The 16,677-nt window shown below is 34.0% G+C and overlaps 2 protein-coding genes and 1 long non-coding RNA gene across 3 annotated transcripts; 1 reads left to right on the forward strand and 2 right to left on the reverse strand.

The window, feature by feature from the left end:
* Positions 1-2,813: 2,813 nt before the first annotated feature.
* On the forward strand, positions 2,814-11,372 carry LOC100636446 (chloride transport protein 6-like). Its single transcript, XM_019994418.1, has 16 exons — positions 2,814-2,963; positions 3,237-3,343; positions 3,391-3,447; positions 3,515-3,584; positions 4,074-4,141; positions 4,388-4,446; positions 4,501-4,547; positions 4,605-4,690; positions 4,786-5,069; positions 5,219-5,466; positions 7,973-8,123; positions 8,172-8,441; positions 8,671-9,124; positions 10,234-10,341; positions 10,475-10,600; positions 11,069-11,372. The coding sequence occupies exons 1-16, from the start codon at positions 2,852-2,854 to the stop codon at positions 11,213-11,215; spliced, it is 2,394 nt and encodes a 797-aa protein (XP_019849977.1). The 5' UTR covers positions 2,814-2,851; the 3' UTR covers positions 11,216-11,372.
* Positions 11,373-13,762: 2,390 nt separating this feature from the next.
* LOC109580861 (uncharacterized) lies at positions 13,763-14,741 on the reverse strand. The gene is made up of 6 exons (XM_019994419.1): positions 14,647-14,741; positions 14,531-14,599; positions 14,210-14,423; positions 14,094-14,159; positions 13,981-14,040; positions 13,763-13,928 (listed from the first exon to the last, which is right to left on the reverse strand). The coding sequence occupies exons 3-6, from the start codon at positions 14,395-14,397 to the stop codon at positions 13,835-13,837; spliced, it is 408 nt and encodes a 135-aa protein (XP_019849978.1). The 5' UTR covers positions 14,398-14,423; positions 14,531-14,599; positions 14,647-14,741; the 3' UTR covers positions 13,763-13,834.
* An 81-nt stretch (positions 14,742-14,822) lies between these two features.
* Positions 14,823-15,341, reverse strand: LOC109580862 (uncharacterized). Its single transcript, XR_002184419.1, has 3 exons — positions 15,302-15,341; positions 14,978-15,256; positions 14,823-14,934 (listed from the first exon to the last, which is right to left on the reverse strand). It is a non-coding gene; the product is annotated as an uncharacterized LOC109580862 (long non-coding RNA).
* Between the last annotated feature and the right edge of the window lie 1,336 nt (positions 15,342-16,677).

Here is a 16,677-nt window from a genome sequence, read left to right on the forward strand (position 1 = left end):
CTTGCTACAGGTAGCTCTAAAAATTCTATGTGGAATAGGCTATATATCAAAAGCAAGCGCTATCCTGGAGCAGCACAAATTTCCTTCGAAATCCTGCCAGAGCAACTTCACCAATGGAGGAGATGGGAAATCAATCAAAACACTCATGGTTGTCACGTGGTAACCCAACCCGCATTTCCTGTTGCTACGCCCCGTTTCCAATCCCTTTCATTTACTCTATTATCTATGCTAGTTGATAGTACCGTAAATAATTTTTCTAATTAGTCTACTCGTATGTAAAATTAAAAATGGCTAAAGGTAAGCATACTTCTCAGGTGGTTTGTGCTGCATTTTGTACAGGTAACCCCTCAATAGAGACATTCTTCCAGTTTGCCCAAGCTGTTTGTTGCAGTTTAAGTTCAATGTTTTATGAATTAGCAATCATTACTGATGGCACATTTCTATATGTATATTTTGTTTCGTATAACCTATTCAACAGAAATGGTGTCAGTGACCTTCGGTGTGTTCTAAGCATTGCAATGTTAATAATCATAATGTCACAGATCCCTTGGTTTTTATGTTAATGGTGCAAAACAAACCCGGCTCTCAAACTAGCTAATCAGTAAATCTGTTGTTACAGAAAGACGCTATCATATTTCCAAGGGAAACATTCCACATTATGAATCTCTATTGAATGGTTGAATCAGTTACTATCATTTGCCTAACACTTTTAAGATAAGGGTACTAAAAAGTTGTAATTATAATTGCCACACCTGATTGCAATGAATTAATTAAAGTAATAATCTGAGCTCACATGAGCTGGTCTAGCAACTAGCAAGCACCTCAGCTCAGCTCAACAACTCCTGCTTTCTGTGGCTGTTGCTTCGCAGTCTTATAAGTGAATCTTGAAAACTACAACATCCTGTTAAGGATGACCCAGACATTGCACATATATACACAATATATGAATATACACGAACTTCTGAGTAAAAAGTAGATACGTTATGAATACACTACAGATATTGAGGGTTACTGGATATACAAGAGGATGTTAGTTGATTAGAAGCTGAGGCGAAGCCAAGGTTTCTACTCAACTAACATCTGAGTGCAGGCTAAGAGCTATTGTGAAAAAGATATTTTTAAAAATTGATACTATCAAATTGAACTAGAATGAATATAGCCTTCTGACTATACACAGAATACACTAGATTGAGCTTTTTTGCACTGTAAACTCTTTTTGGCAATTATTTAAAATACAAGTAAATACAGTAAAGAAGTATTAATAGATGAAAAATTTATCAAAATAGATGTAGATACATGGTAGGTGAACGTTGAATACATGATTGATGCATGATGCTATAGAGCACTCCATGGAAGCAATGGTGAGTAACAAAGCCCGTGATGAGAAGGTAGGAAAGGTGGACTAGGCTAGACCTCATTCTTAGTACTAGGCTACTAGTGGCTGAGTGTTGTCAATATTATTTTCTCACTGTAGAACAGTTTGATGATGAGTAACTCCAGCTCTTCTATCAGATCAAAAGGAAGCAAGAATAAGAAGAAGTTGGCGGACTTGGCCCAAGCCCAGTCAGTGTTACCAGTTAAAGACTATGAGGTGAGGTGTCAATCAAGCAACACTATCCACCTTTTGTCTCGCTAACTATAATATATTTAACTCTCTTTCTCTCATTTATAGAGTTTAGATTATGACGTCTGTTATAATGTACCTCACAAGCAATGGCTTGATTCTTACAAAAAAGAAGTCAGTTATTATCATAACCAGAGGTGTATATAGGAATCTGGAAAGGAGGGTGCTGAGGGCGCGCCGCAATTTTTGTCCCACCCACTTTTACGGCGGTAAAACAGCCTTTTCCTGAATTTTCGTCAATTACGAGTGGGGCCAAGATCATTTCCATGTTAGTGGTACTCCTGATTGCTTCTTAAAGCACTGGAAACTGCTAAAATAATGATCAGGGGGCTAGATAACTTTGTTAAGAGGCTTGGTAGTGATGCAAGAGTCCAGGATTGGAGTAATTTTTTCTGAGCCCAGCCATGAGGGGGGTGCTCAAGCCCCCTCAGCCCCCCCCTAAATACGCCTCTGATAACAATAATTTGTTTTAGGCAGTAGCTATTGGTCTGGTAGCCGGACACAATTTTCCAGTGCTATTGGGTCCGGTAGTCCATTTTTTTGTATGTTAAACAACCTTGTGCGCATGCACATTGATGCAAAATTACTGGTAACTTGAACTTAGTGTCTTGGACTCCTAAGCTAACTAGGAACTTCTAAAACCTAGGGGATGCTCTAAAAACTAAACTGTAAACCAACCTTGGGGACTCATAACATAACTAGGGGGACTCCTAATATGACTAGGGGCACTCTAAAAAAACTGCCACGCTATAATCCCTTAACTCTAAAACAACAGCTAACTAGAGGAAACTTAACATATAACTATGGGACCCCTAAAATAATATAAAAAGTGAAAATTGAATTTTTAAAGAACAGAAAAAAATACAGCAATTTTGGCATAAATTTATTCAACGTTCCGAGCTGGATTCAAACCAGTGCCCTACATTAAGATCTGTTCCAGTGCCTGGCTCAATCATGCTATATTGTCATATCTGTACTTGACATCTATTTAAATTTGTGTACTAGTATAATGGGGCAAAGGCCCAGCTAGTATGCTATATAGGGCTGTCGGATCCCTAGCCATTCAAATTCCTTTTCCAGCTGGTGGACCAATAGCCATTTCCTTTGTTTTATTAATTGTCTCTTTTTTTACATCACATTGGCTTTTTTCGATCCTTCCTTTTCCCTCTCTTTTTTCCTTTCCTCTGTCTGTTTTCTTGTCATTAGACTTATAAACACATTGCTCTCATGAGGTGGGTAATGGTTGCACTCATTGGAATTGTGACTGGTACCATTGCATTTCTCATTAACGTTGGCATACATTATCTGAGACTGCTAAAATATCAAGGATTTTTTAGAGGTAAAACTCTTTGTAGAGAACATGTACATAATGATCACTATTATTTAGTATTATTATTTTATTTTATACCGTATAGCTGGTTTATTTCGTGTGGAATTAATTTTCGTGCAGGCTCAAATCCACTAAAATTAATTCCACTAAATTTTATTAAAACCAATTAAATATTAACAAAAATTTAGCAAGGCACTAAAATTAATTCTAATGAAAATTTAAGTAACAAAAATTTGAGGCCACAAAATAAACCAGCTATACGGTATTTGATTTATTTTATAGTCTATGAATTAACGCGAGATTCTGGTACAATATTCCTTGCTCTGTTAGTAATTGCTGGATTTAATGTATTTTGTTCTATTTTTGCTGGTATCCTGGTTGCTATTGAAGTATGTCTTACTTTTGTATAGAATTTTATTTTAAAAAATTATTGTAGCCAATTGCTGCAGGTAGTGGAATACCTGAAATAAAGTGTTACCTGAATGGAATAAGGGTAAGACAAAAATGATATTATAATAAAACAATGTTCAATATTGTGTTTTTTATTATTATACATGTAGATGCCAAGAGTTGCTAGGATACGTACGCTAATGGCAAAAGCTTGTGGTGTATTGTTTTCTGTGGCAGGAGGTAAAAAGAATGTTTTTCCTTCGTGCTTTAAGTTTACTAGTACCCAATTATTGCATTTAACATGTCCCGACCAGTTTGAATGAAATGACCTTAGAATTATGATAAACCTATCAGAATGAGCCATCATGTGATGAATAAGAATGACTTGTGGCTTTGAATTAAAAGCATATTGCACTCATTATTTTTAAAATGCAATAATGCAATAACTTGTTACTGTATATTAGTTTCTGTATTGATTATCTTTTGTTCTAATAATAATAATAATAATAATAATAATAATAATAATAATAATAATAATAATAATAGTAATAGTAATAAAAAGATTATTATAGTTTTGTTTATGGTGGCAATTTATTGAGAAAGCAAGAGATGTTATTGTACATTATAATAAGAATACAGTGTACATTTCATTTCTTGTGAAGATTATAGTCTCTTCCTGTTCTTGTTTTTCTTCTTTGATTTCTGTCTCTCTCCCTCTCTCTTTATTAGGGTTTCTTGTTGGTAAGGAGGGTCCTATGATTCATACTGGGGCTATTGTTGGGGCAGGGATACCACAAGTAAGCTATTAATACACTAATTGAATACCTTTTAATTGTTTCATTTGTTCATTTGATAATGTACATGTATTTTTGAATATTTCTATTGTGCCTTATCTACTCTTGCTGATATAATAGTTGGAGAGACACTTTTACAATAAATGAATTTAGACGAAGAGGGGATATTTAATTTTATTTTATTGTTTTGTTAATTAGATATTAAGATTAATGATGTGATTAGATTTTATTTTATAATTCATTTTGTAGTTGAGGAGTTTTATATGGAAAAAGCTCAGGCTACCTTATCCGTACTTTAGAGATGACAAGTAATTACCAGGGGTATATTATTTTAGAAAATTATTAATTTGAATTATTTTTAGAAACAAGAGAGATTTTGTATCTTGTGGAGCTGCTGCTGGTGTAGCAGGTAACTATAGCAATAATAATTAATAAATTGGTTCATTGATTGTACTCATGCATGTAGCTGCATTTGGTGCACCTATTGGTGGAGTCTTGTTCAGTTTAGAAGAAGGATCTTCATTCTGGGATCAGGGATTAACCTGGCGCTCTGTTAGTGCACATTAAAGAATAATAATTATTGTATGATTCCTCTATTATGCCTTATAGCCTTCCTCTCTCCTACTCTCTCCTCTCTCTTTCTCTAGTTGTTCTGTGCTATGTGTTCCACCATTACTCTCAATCTTTTACTTACTGGTACTCCTCTTGTACCTGAGGCTAAATTTGGTGAGCTTGATCAACCTGGTCTTATTAATTTTGGAAGATTTTCAAATGGAGGGAGTGGTGGAAACCTTTGGACCTTTCCCTATCTGTTTCTTTTTATTTTGATTGGTGCCGGAGGTGGTTTGTTAGGAGCATGGTTTAATAGTCTGAATAAAAGATTGACTATATACAGAATGAAACATGTGTTCAGGAAAAATTTCTTTTACAAGTAAGTTAGAGGAAGGGATCGAGAAAGAGAAGGAGGAGAAGAAGGAAGAGTGGAGTAGGAATAGAGAGAAGTACAAGTGTGTGTGTGCGTTGAAAGCAGAGATAGAAAAAGAAGTGGGGGCATTATAAACAATGTATTTCTCATTTCAGAATGCTAGAAGTCATATTAATAGCTATGGTAACTACAGTTAGCTTCTTTATTCTTGCTACACTTTTGGGTACTTGTGTTCCAGTCATCACACGGAGTGAACAACAATTTGCCAACAGTACCAGGAACTTCTTTTGTCCTACTGGAGTCACTTTTTCAACCATTAAATTCAATGACTATTTCAATGACCTAGCTACTCTTATGTTCAACTCTGAGGAGGATTCAATAAAACAGCTATTCCATCAAGACGGTTAGTTCCTTTAGCAATTATTTATTGTGTGATATGACATCTGATTTTGATTAAATTTGGATTTTTATGAATAATTTTTAAAGTTGCTCAAAAATTGGGCCAATTAACTTTCATCAAAAATGGCTGGGTGAAAATTTTCCATTTTTGTAACTTCTTTTGTTTTATATTGTGTATCAACTTTGAGCAGATTCTGCATAACCAAATTTAGATTTTTTATGAATTTTTGAAATTGGTCAAAAATTAAGCCAACAACCAAAGGCTATATTGCCTTGGGTATATGGCCAAATTTTGTCAATCCTCCATTTTTATAATTTTTCCAATGCAAATTTATGAATATGTTCTTATGCTGTGTATCAACTTTGAGCTAATTGGATCAAATTTGGATTTTTTAATGAATTTTTAAAGTTGCTCAAAAATCTGGCCTGAGACTATGGGAATTTTATCAGAAATAGCTAGGATAAATTTCTCCATTTTTATAATTTTTTTGATACATATGCATGTCAGTCCTTAAGCTGCATGTGTGTATCAATTTTGAGTTAATTCTGATGAAATTTAGATTTTTAATGATTTTTTAAATGCCTTGTGCTATATTGTAGTGCTTGTCAGCTCATAAAGGATGCTACATGCATTTAGCTCACTAGCATGCTGCCTTGGAGCTCAAGGTATTTCATCAGGAGAGAATTCTTATTACATTTTGTACATAATAATGTTCTGATGCTATACAGAAAGTTCTAGTAAACACTCCCTATGCATGTACATGTACATTTACCTATTGTTGACACTTTCATTTAACAGACAGCTGTACACGTACATGTAGTGTACTAATTGCATTCCTTACCCTATAACGTACCCTCGATCCACACAATAAAGGATAATTCTTATTCCAAGATGTCTATATAGATATTCAGTGTACATGTGTAGACTTTCTAATTAAGTTTCTAGTACTTCTTACTTTTAATATAATGGATTGACCTTATGCAACAAAAGGTTTAATAGAGATGGATGGATCCAGAAATTTGCAATCGATCCCAATTCCAAATACTTTGGAGACTGGAATCGATGGAATCGGATACCAATTCTGAGTATAACTACATCTGCGCATGCGCAATTAACGTGCACCTCTCAACTGGAGGAAGATTGTGAACATTTTCCTCTTTTATCACTTCTTCCTTACTGTAGGAGCCACTTTGAATTCTCTTTTTGTTTCATCACACTCTATTCATTTCTTCTGTAAGCTTTTTGGTTGTTGTTTTGGCTTTTAAAGTAGTTTTTATAGGCCTATTCTCACCCATTGGCAATTTTTGTTTTGGTAAATTTTGCGTTCAGGAGCCAGGGTGCTTGCCCCTCCATTGCTATGAAGACAGAAGTGTATTCACCTGAGTCCTATGAATAGTGTCTATCATCAGACTTAGTCTCAGTCCATCAGGACAAGGTACAGTGGAATAACTCACTCAGTTGTCATTTTGCAGCTAGAGTGTGGATGATATGACCACCTCTTCACTTCTTAAAACTATAGGATGGCTCTTTTAAGGATAGTTGAGGGATGTAAGAACTCTCTGGCTCTCATTCTTTATCTGTAAATTCACTGGTTGTACTGTGTGAGCACCTCATGTTGTATAAAAGTCTGAGTCACTATCCTATACTTGCAGAGCAGAGTCATCACATTTACTGTACATGTAAGATTTGTTTGTGGCTTTTCATCATTTGTATCCTCTCCTGACAGTTTTATTCAATATTTATAATTTAAAAAAACAATGGGCATTGTTGTTATCACTTTTTTTATACATGATGCTTCATGTATTGACACATTTTATTATAAAGAATATATACAATGTACATACACAATAATTTGACATTTATATTAACATTAAAAATCATGTAATGATGGAAGCATTTTACTTCATACTAGATGTCACTATTAACAGCTAGTTACTTGGTGCATAGCTATTCCAGCACACTTATAATCCTTGGAGTGACTCTTATATGTGAATAAAGACCAATCCTATAGTTTTAAGAAGTGAAAAGATGGTCATATCATCCATACTTCAGCTGCAACATGACAACTGACAACTGTTTTCATAGCAATGGATGGGCAAGCACCTTGGCTCCTGATTCCTGAAAGCAAAATTTAGAGAAACAGGAATTACCATAAGGATGGTGAGAATAGGCCTATAAAAACTACTTTAAAAGCCAAAACAACAACCAAGGACCTTACAGAAAAAAATGAATAAGTAGAATGTGATGAAACAAAAGAGAGCTAGCTCAAGGTGGCTCCTATACAGTAAGGAAGACTTAATAAAAGAGGAAAATGTTCAGTCAAAAATGTCCACCCAAAAATCCGCCAGTTGAGAGGTGCGTGTCAATTAGACCTTTTGTTGCATAAAGTCCATTGATCCCATCCATCCCTGGGCCAGAAATTGTTTGGGCTTAAAACTTTTGTATGCACATGGTATCATGATATTTGTGTAGTGTACAGTACAAAATCACTTTGTTTCATTTTTATTAGGTGCATTCACACTACCAACACTAGGCTTAGCTTTCATTTGTTATTATTTTATTGCTTGCTGGACATATGGAGCAGGATTGCCCAGTGGATTATTTGTACCATGTCTCACCATTGGAGCCCTCTATGGTAGATTTATCATCACTGCCATGCAGTAAGTGACCCAATCATCAAGGGGTCTTAAATTTTCATTTGTTTCTAGGACCGCTGGCATACCAACAGCAATAGATCCTGGAACTTTTGCACTGATAGGAGCTGCCGCTTTCTTAGGGGGTGTTGTCAGAATGACAGTTAGTCTAACGGTAATTCTTATAGAGTCGACAGACGAGATAGAGTATGGTTTACCACTTCTGGTGACGCTGATGGTGGCTAAATGGGTAGGAGACCTCTTCAATGAAGGACTCTATGACATACACATTGAAGTGAAGGAGATACCTCTCTTAGGCTGGGACTCACCTGAAAAAGTGGACAGGTTTGTTTTGATTAATATTAGTTGCATTTATACACACTGTATAAATTGGCTCAAACTTTATATTTATGTCTACAATGTAGTGCTGTTCTAGTGTTTGTAGTGTAGTGTTTTCATAATTTGCTAGTCTCATGTAAAATATATGTAGCTGTAACTGTGTGTGTGTGTGTGTATGATTAGTTTATTGCCTATTTATATGTACATTTGTGTAACTGTTTTGTTGTCATCTTAGGCTAACAGCAACTGATGTTATGAATCCTGATCTCAAGTACATATACCCCATTAGTAATGTCGGCAACATTGAACGTCTTCTTACTAAGACTAAACACAATGCATTCTTCGTAGTCACTGCTCCTCTTTCAGCCTCAACTGAAGACACCACTAGCTCAATTGGAGTCTCCAAACAAAGTCCCTTACTTTACAAGAGACAATCAATGCACCCGATACACAGAACCAAATTAATGGAACAGAGAAGAAGAAGGAAGGAGGCCTTGAAGAGGAAGGAGTACAAGGAGGCTACTATCAATGATGATGGAGAGTCCAGTGGTGCTACTCCGTTTTCTTCTGGAGCAGTGGAAGGATTGCATGATAATGCTAATAATGCTTTTACGTTCCTTGGTCTGATACTCCGGTCACAGTTAGTCAAGCTAATGCACAATAGGATATTCTTTGATGAGGAAAACGGAGTAAGTACAATACATGTACATATCAATTGTTACCGTGATGATGTGTACTTTACATGTATACAGGACTTCCCACAGGATTTTTGCATAGTGCTCATGCAGCTTCTTGTCTGTGGATTGTCAAGTTGCTCAAAAATTCATTAGGTCAAAGACTCTGTACTATAGTACAGGGTATTTTAACAAAAATTACAAGGAGAAAATTCTCTATTTTTATAATTTTTCTAATGCATATACATGTTTGTATGCTGTGTATCAACTTTTAGTTGATTTCAATCAAAGTTTATTTTATATAAATTTTTGAAGTTGCTCGAAAATCGAGTCAATAACCAAAGTCTAAAGCCTTTGGTAAATTTGGTCCCAGGCCAAATTTTGTCAAAAATGGCTAGGAGTGAATTCTTTACTTTTATACTTTTTGTGATACATATACTTGTCCTTATGTCGTATATCAACTTTGAGCTGATTCTAATCAAATTTAGATTTTTCATGAATTTTTAAAGCTGCTGTAAAGCTCTTTAAAAATTAAAATTATTAATTAAAATTATTTTTAATTAATACATGTACATGCAGGGAAAACCCTGCATGTACATGTATATACCATAAGTGTAGAAATTTTTGAGGTGTATTAATTTTTGCTGTTTTTGTGGGTACCAGCTAACCGGGAAAATTAATATTGGAACCCTTTATGAACAGAACGCCCACATGTCCAATTATAGTTGTTAGTAACAATGGCAGTTTACAAGTTCTTCAAGCATGTGGGCAAAAATAAGGACAAGATAGTGAAAGAAGACAATTAAACCTGAGGAGAAATCACAAGCAGCTGGTGTTGCTAAAGATCCAGAGAAGTAAAGGAAAGTCCACATGCAATAATTATTACATCATGTGACCTCACTGACCATGCCTTCTATGATAATTCGTGAAATTTTATCCATGCAAAATTTATGGAATATAAAGCAACTAGCACAAAACCACAAAAATTTATTACCTCAAAAATTTCTACACTTATGGTATACATGTACATATAAAATGTGTGAATGGAATATAGAGACCTTATTGTTTGTATACCTTAAATGTAACACATTTAAAAAGTTATAATTTTATTCAATTCAATGTAGGTTGAGACTCAGCATTGTATCAAACACGAAGAGCTAAACGAAGATTATCCTCGCTTTAAAAGAATTGATGATATTGAACTGAAAGAAGAAGACAAACGAATGCAAATGGTAGCAGACATACATGTACATGTACATACAAATACACATGCAAATACTCTCCCCTTCCTTGCTTTATTTCTATTCACCTTTTGATGCTATCTTTTTTATCCTCTTTCTATTTTTTCTCTTCTGTTTCTTTCAGGACGTCAGTTTATACATGAACCCGTGTCCATACACCGTATCATACCATGCACCATTAAGACGTGTCTTTAATCTGTTTCGTACAATGGGACTTAGACACTTGCCTGTTATTGACAACTCTGGAAAAGTAAGAGTAGTAGAGAAAGGGAAAGTAGAGCAAAGAGGAATGCTATAAAAAATTTAATATTGGTTGCATGAAGAGTATTAGATACTCTTGGTTGCATTTATATATTATTGAGTGTACATGAAGTGTCAAAGCAGTTATTCACTCTTGCTGTTATGGTAAAGCTTGGAGTATATATATTAGTACATGCAGATTAGTGACAGAATTACCAATACAAAGTCTAAACTACATGTATTTTGATTCAAAAATTGTCAAAATACTAAAAATCACAAAATTGCATGTAAATAATAGACATAGTGCATGTTCAGTCTTTCAAGAAGTACGGTATAAAAGAATGATGGTGCATGTATTGAAGCATTAGAGTACACTTTATACATTTGAAGTTATATTTGGTGATAATTCTGTTAATTCACAGCTTGCCTGTATCCTCTATTTGTGCAAAGTATTATTTGGTTGTTTTCTATTGTTCAGGCTGTTGGAATGATTACTAGACATGATCTGACACATGAACATCTACACAAAGCACTCCATGCTAAATCACGCCATAGCAATAATGACAATGATAGCAATGAAAATGATGGGAAGCTTGATGTTGCTGATACCGGTATAAGGCTTTAAAGCTGCTTTAAAGAAATCTCTATCAAACTTTTCTATGTAATAAATGTTAGAAAAATATTTGTCTAGGTTGCGTAGCTATACGGGCACTGCCATTAATGTATGTAGCATTAATAGTTTGCCGTTTTTGTATAATTTTTTATTATAATTTAAGACCATTTGATATTGCTGTTGTTTGTTATTATTATTATATTATTGTAGGTTTAAATTATTATTGACGTTACTTAGGATTATTTTGTACTTTTATTATTATTTATATTGGTTTTGTGTGAATGCTTGGAGTTCCAAATTGTGAAAGGTCTTGATCAATTTCCTTGTCAAATGTCTCGCTCTCTGCTGCTAATAATTGCCAACCTTCATTTGAAGTTCCAAAGTATTAATTGCATCCTGCACATAAAAGAATGGAAATTAGAAACAAAAATTATGTTTAACAGTATCCTAAGTCTTGCTTGAAGCTGCAAATTTTATGCTTTTTACCTTAAGGATAGTATTATATGATATTCCTAGCATAAATAACTCAGTTTTTATTGTTGTAACTCATGTGTCTTTCTCTTCCTGGAGTTTATTTTTCTCTTTAGTCACTTCAGTCAGTGTCTGCTTTGTTGTATGTAGTTCAAATGTTAGTTTTTTATAGTTTCTTCTAGTGCCAGTATCTTCATTTCACTTTGCTGTAAATTGAAGTGTCTTCGGTATACTAACGTGTCAAATCAAGGCAAATGTCTTTTGTGTCAGCTTTTTCCTCCTCCAATTGTGCTTTTGTCATCAGTAGTTTTTCTCTTGTTGCTTTCTCTGCTGTTTTGAAGTATTGAACAATCTCTTGTCTCCTAGCTACATGTAGTCTACATAGATCAGAGAAAACATTACCCAGTTCTTTTTCTTATTCAAACTCTACTGATCCTTTGTCAAACCATGTACCTCAGAGAGCAATTATCTCAGCTAAAACAGGTGTTAGGGAGTCATAATTTTCAAAATTTACTTTTGCTAAAAAAAGAATTCAAATTTATAGCCCTCAAAAAAGTGCCCTATGGTACAAGTAGTGTAGAATTTTTCTGATCAAATTTGAATTTTTTTACTAAATTTTAAACTTACTTAAAGGTCAGGCAAAAGTCCTTGTGATATAACAGGGAGTTTGGTTAAATTTTGTTTAAAAATAAAAATAAAAAATTCATCACTTTTATAATTTTCCTGGTGCATATACATGCACTTATGTTGTATATAAAGTTTGAACGGATTTCGATGAAGTTTGGATTTTTTAACAAATTTTTAAAGTTGCTCCAAAATTGAGCCAAAGTTTTTGTATTCCATCAACTAGATCCATACACTCACTGCTGGACTGAGGAATCTCAAGAGAACTACAAAGAAATCTTGACACCATCAAATGAGCACACTCACTCAACCACACATTATGCATACGTACACTTGTGTATACATACATTTTGAAATGATAATTTTTCAATTTTTATTTCAAAAGACTAGATGCATATCATGATGACTGTTGTCAACCTGGGACTACTGTGGGTGAGGTACTAAGATATGATTGTTTGACATTCATCATACAATCCACGGTATGCCCTTGTTAATGTAAGATGCAGAATAAGCTATGCAACCATTTGTAACATTTTAATAACATCAGTGTTGAGTGTTTTAGCTAACATTTGTATATTTGTATAGCTATTTCACAAACACATTGTATATGGCTGCATTAATTGCTGCTTACCCATTGTAACATATGTTGTGCATCAAAAGCATACATTTGCATCACTAGCTAGATCTTAGTGTACATAAAAGGTGAGTAAATTATTAAACAGTTTGTGTTTCATATTCAGTAGAAGGTGATGGAAGAGAAGTAGGAGGCTCTGACTCAGTTGTATCATACACAGGCTCAACAGTTGATCTATTTGATAATCAACAAAGTACCACACTCCAATACTAGCACCATTGTTAGCACTCTAACACCACAAAGCGTCATTTATGCTATCATAATTCTGATTGACATCGTAAAACTGGCTAGCATATATCATAGAGTAATCAGGTATTATTCTGTCCTGATAAGGTATAGGTACAGTCGAACACCTGAATATGAGCACAATAGATGTTAGTACTACTTTGCAGTCAGCAATGCTTATACTTTCTTACCATTATTGGGTAAGGTGAAAGGTGCTTGTCCAGATACAGATATCAGTTAAACTAAAGTTAAAAGAAAACAAGAACTAGTTGAGAGAGTCATCCTGTTTCCTAGAAATGATGCACTGCATGTAGATCCAGAGAATTTACATTCAAGGAGCTCTCATATATCCAGCAAAACTATAACAGCAGTGATGACATCACAGCATCAATAGCCAGTCAGCTTTTGCAAGAGCACTGCATGCACATTAATTATCAAAAATTTAGATTATTAAATTTTCTATGACCAGGGAATTAATTTAGCATGTATCACAGTATCAGTAATATTAGCATAATTTTATTAGTTACATTAAATCAGTCTATTTTTATATTTAACATAAAATTATTGCTACTAAGCTTCACTTTATTATGATTTAAACATTGCACTTCAACTACATTAAAAACATTTTTCCATCACAAGCACACATTGTACATAAATAACTTAAGATGAATACATTATTAAACTGTTGGTATTTCATATTCAGTAGAAAGTGGTGGAAGAGGAGTCTCATTTTCATTATTAGTTGCATCATACACTGGCTCATCAGTTGATCTATTAATAATAACTTTAAATAATAATAATAATTGTATTTTATATAACTGACTGTGTTTGTTGCACTGCATTGTAAGCTGGACTATCCTTCATTAGTATATCATCAGTAGTACTGTATGTGTGTGTGTGTATAGACATAATGTAATAGTCAATAGTGTAACTAACTTTTTTTTAATTTCAGTTATACGATAAGCTGAACTGCATTCCATTAAAATGTCATTATTTGATTTTCTATTAAGTTTAAAAATTAATTCAGTAATGAAATGTATACACAACTACACCTTTGCCTTTTTTGATTAATCATACTAGTTCCTTTTAAGTACATAACCAGTACCAGTATAATAATTATAAATATCATAGCCAGTATTAATAATACAATAAGAGCTACACTTAGGCCAATTATCACTCCAGTATTTCCTCCATTATTCACTAATACAGTAGTCAATGCAGTAGTCAATGCAGTAGTCATGGTAGTTTTCTCAGTAAAATAAGAAACTATATAAACATAAACATGGATCAACAGATGTGTATGTTTACTCATGCTTAATGACTGCGTTATTGATGACATTACTTTAAAACAAACTATGTATGTATTATCTTACTTGTTGATGAATCTGCAACAGTAATGACTGATGAAGTGCTTGATACAATAGTAGGAGTTGGAGTGATGCCTAAATAAATTGAGTATTATTAATCAAGTAACTAATTATGGTATAACCTGGTGGTATTGGTTGATTCCTCTCTCCTTCATAAATGATTCCATTAATATTAAATGATGTAGATATAGAGAACAAGTAGTTCAGATTAGGATCCAATCCTCCTATTAGACCTTCAGTAGTATCACCTGGGAATACTCTCATTCTTGTCTCTACTTGTCTCTTCTTTCTTGAGGAGCTACTGGTTGACTCATAATAGACAGTATAATGACTAGCTCCAGCAACTGAACCCCACTCAGCCCTCACTGCTGTAGAACTGAGCTTTTTTATAGAAAAGGTTTGAATGACAGCTAAAATAAAATAATGAAAATTAAAGTATATTAGACCACTTACATATTTGAGCAGTAGTATATTCACTATCAGTCCATTCTCCTGGTCCAATACTAGTATATGCTCTCACTCCAATAGTATAACTAGTATTAGGTATCAATCCTACTATACTGTAATAAGTGTTAGTAGTGTTAGTTATATTGTATGGACCAGTACTGGTAGACTCTCTATATCTTATGTCATATACTGTAATTATACCATTGGGTATTATAGGTGGATTCCATATAAAATTTATTGCAGTTGATGACCTTGCATATAACAGATCAAATATCACACTAGGAACTGTGTTAAGATTATGTTAAACTGATTAATGACTCATTGACTTACTTGATTCAGCAGTTAATTGTATTTCTTGTCTAGCTGGTCCATTCATATTATAATTATAAGGCATTATATTGACAGTATAGTTAGTATACGGTATTAATCCTGTGAGATTATACATTCTGTTATCTCCTCCAGTGATATTAACAGTATAACTAGTGTTTGAAGTGATGTTAGTGTATGTGAGGTAGTATCCAGTGATTGGTCCATTCCTTCCATTGCAAGGTACTTCATCCCATGAGACAGTCATTGACACTGACTCTACTGATAAGAATATAATATCACCCACTGGTGCAGTAGGGGCTGTGATAGACAGAAAAATAAATTTTAAGATCAATGTTAGAATTATCTTACCAGTTGAAATTGTAGTAACTGAATGATCAGCGGTTAGATAAGCTATCTCAGCTCCATATATTCCAATAAGATCAAAGCCACATTGACTGTAAGGAGGTATACCAGTTGAAGTATGTGGTGATGAAACTGATGTTTCATTATTACTAGTGACTGATGATGATTCACATACTCTACTACAATTCCTATTAATATTATAATGAATTGGTATTACAGCAGTTGGTGGACTCCATATTAATGTAATGGAAGTACTTGTAATTAATGTAGCCATAAAATCAGTAACTACTGGATCACCTAAAGCAAAAAATTACTGACATTTTATTGATAATTATAATAACTTACTAAATGCTACCATAACTGAAGCATTACGACTAGGTAGAGAAGTTGATTCATAAGATACTACATAAAAAGTGTATGTAGTCCCTGGGATCAATCCTGATGTTATATTGATTGTTGTTGAAGTAGTAGTGCCTCTACCAATAGGAGTTAAAGTTGAGAATTTACTGAAGACATCATAACCAGTAGCTCCTGATACAGTAGACCAGGAGAGTCTTACATGAGCTAAACCAGTACTTAATCTTGTAGCAATTACACCAGTTGGAGTATCAGATACTAAAATTATATAAATTTTATTGATTGTAAGTAACCACTAACCTGATATATTCAAAGATGAAGCATTAGTGTCTGCAGTAACACCACTAATAGTACCAGCAGTGACTCTGTCATTAGACACCATACATTGGTAGAGTACATTATCAATGATCGTACACCATCAATTTTCGGACACTTGTTTTAGGAAAACTATACATTGCCATCTCATGAAACTGCAAATTATTATAGAAATAGTTATCCTTTATTTGCGTGACAAAACTTGTAGCTCTAGCAAGAGTGCATAGAAAGTTATAAGCTCTCAAAGCGTGGTGTCCGACAATACCAATGATCGGCCAAAATTCTCAATCTTCGGACTGTCATTTCTGAACGGCAGCAAAGGATAGTTTTAGAAGGTCACTATGATAACTTTGTAGGCCTGT

The sequence above is a fragment of the Amphimedon queenslandica genome, unplaced genomic scaffold (assembly GCF_000090795.2).
Source record: "Amphimedon queenslandica unplaced genomic scaffold, v1.1 AMPQUscaffold_13473, whole genome shotgun sequence".
Lineage (NCBI taxonomy): Eukaryota > Metazoa > Porifera > Demospongiae > Haplosclerida > Niphatidae > Amphimedon > Amphimedon queenslandica.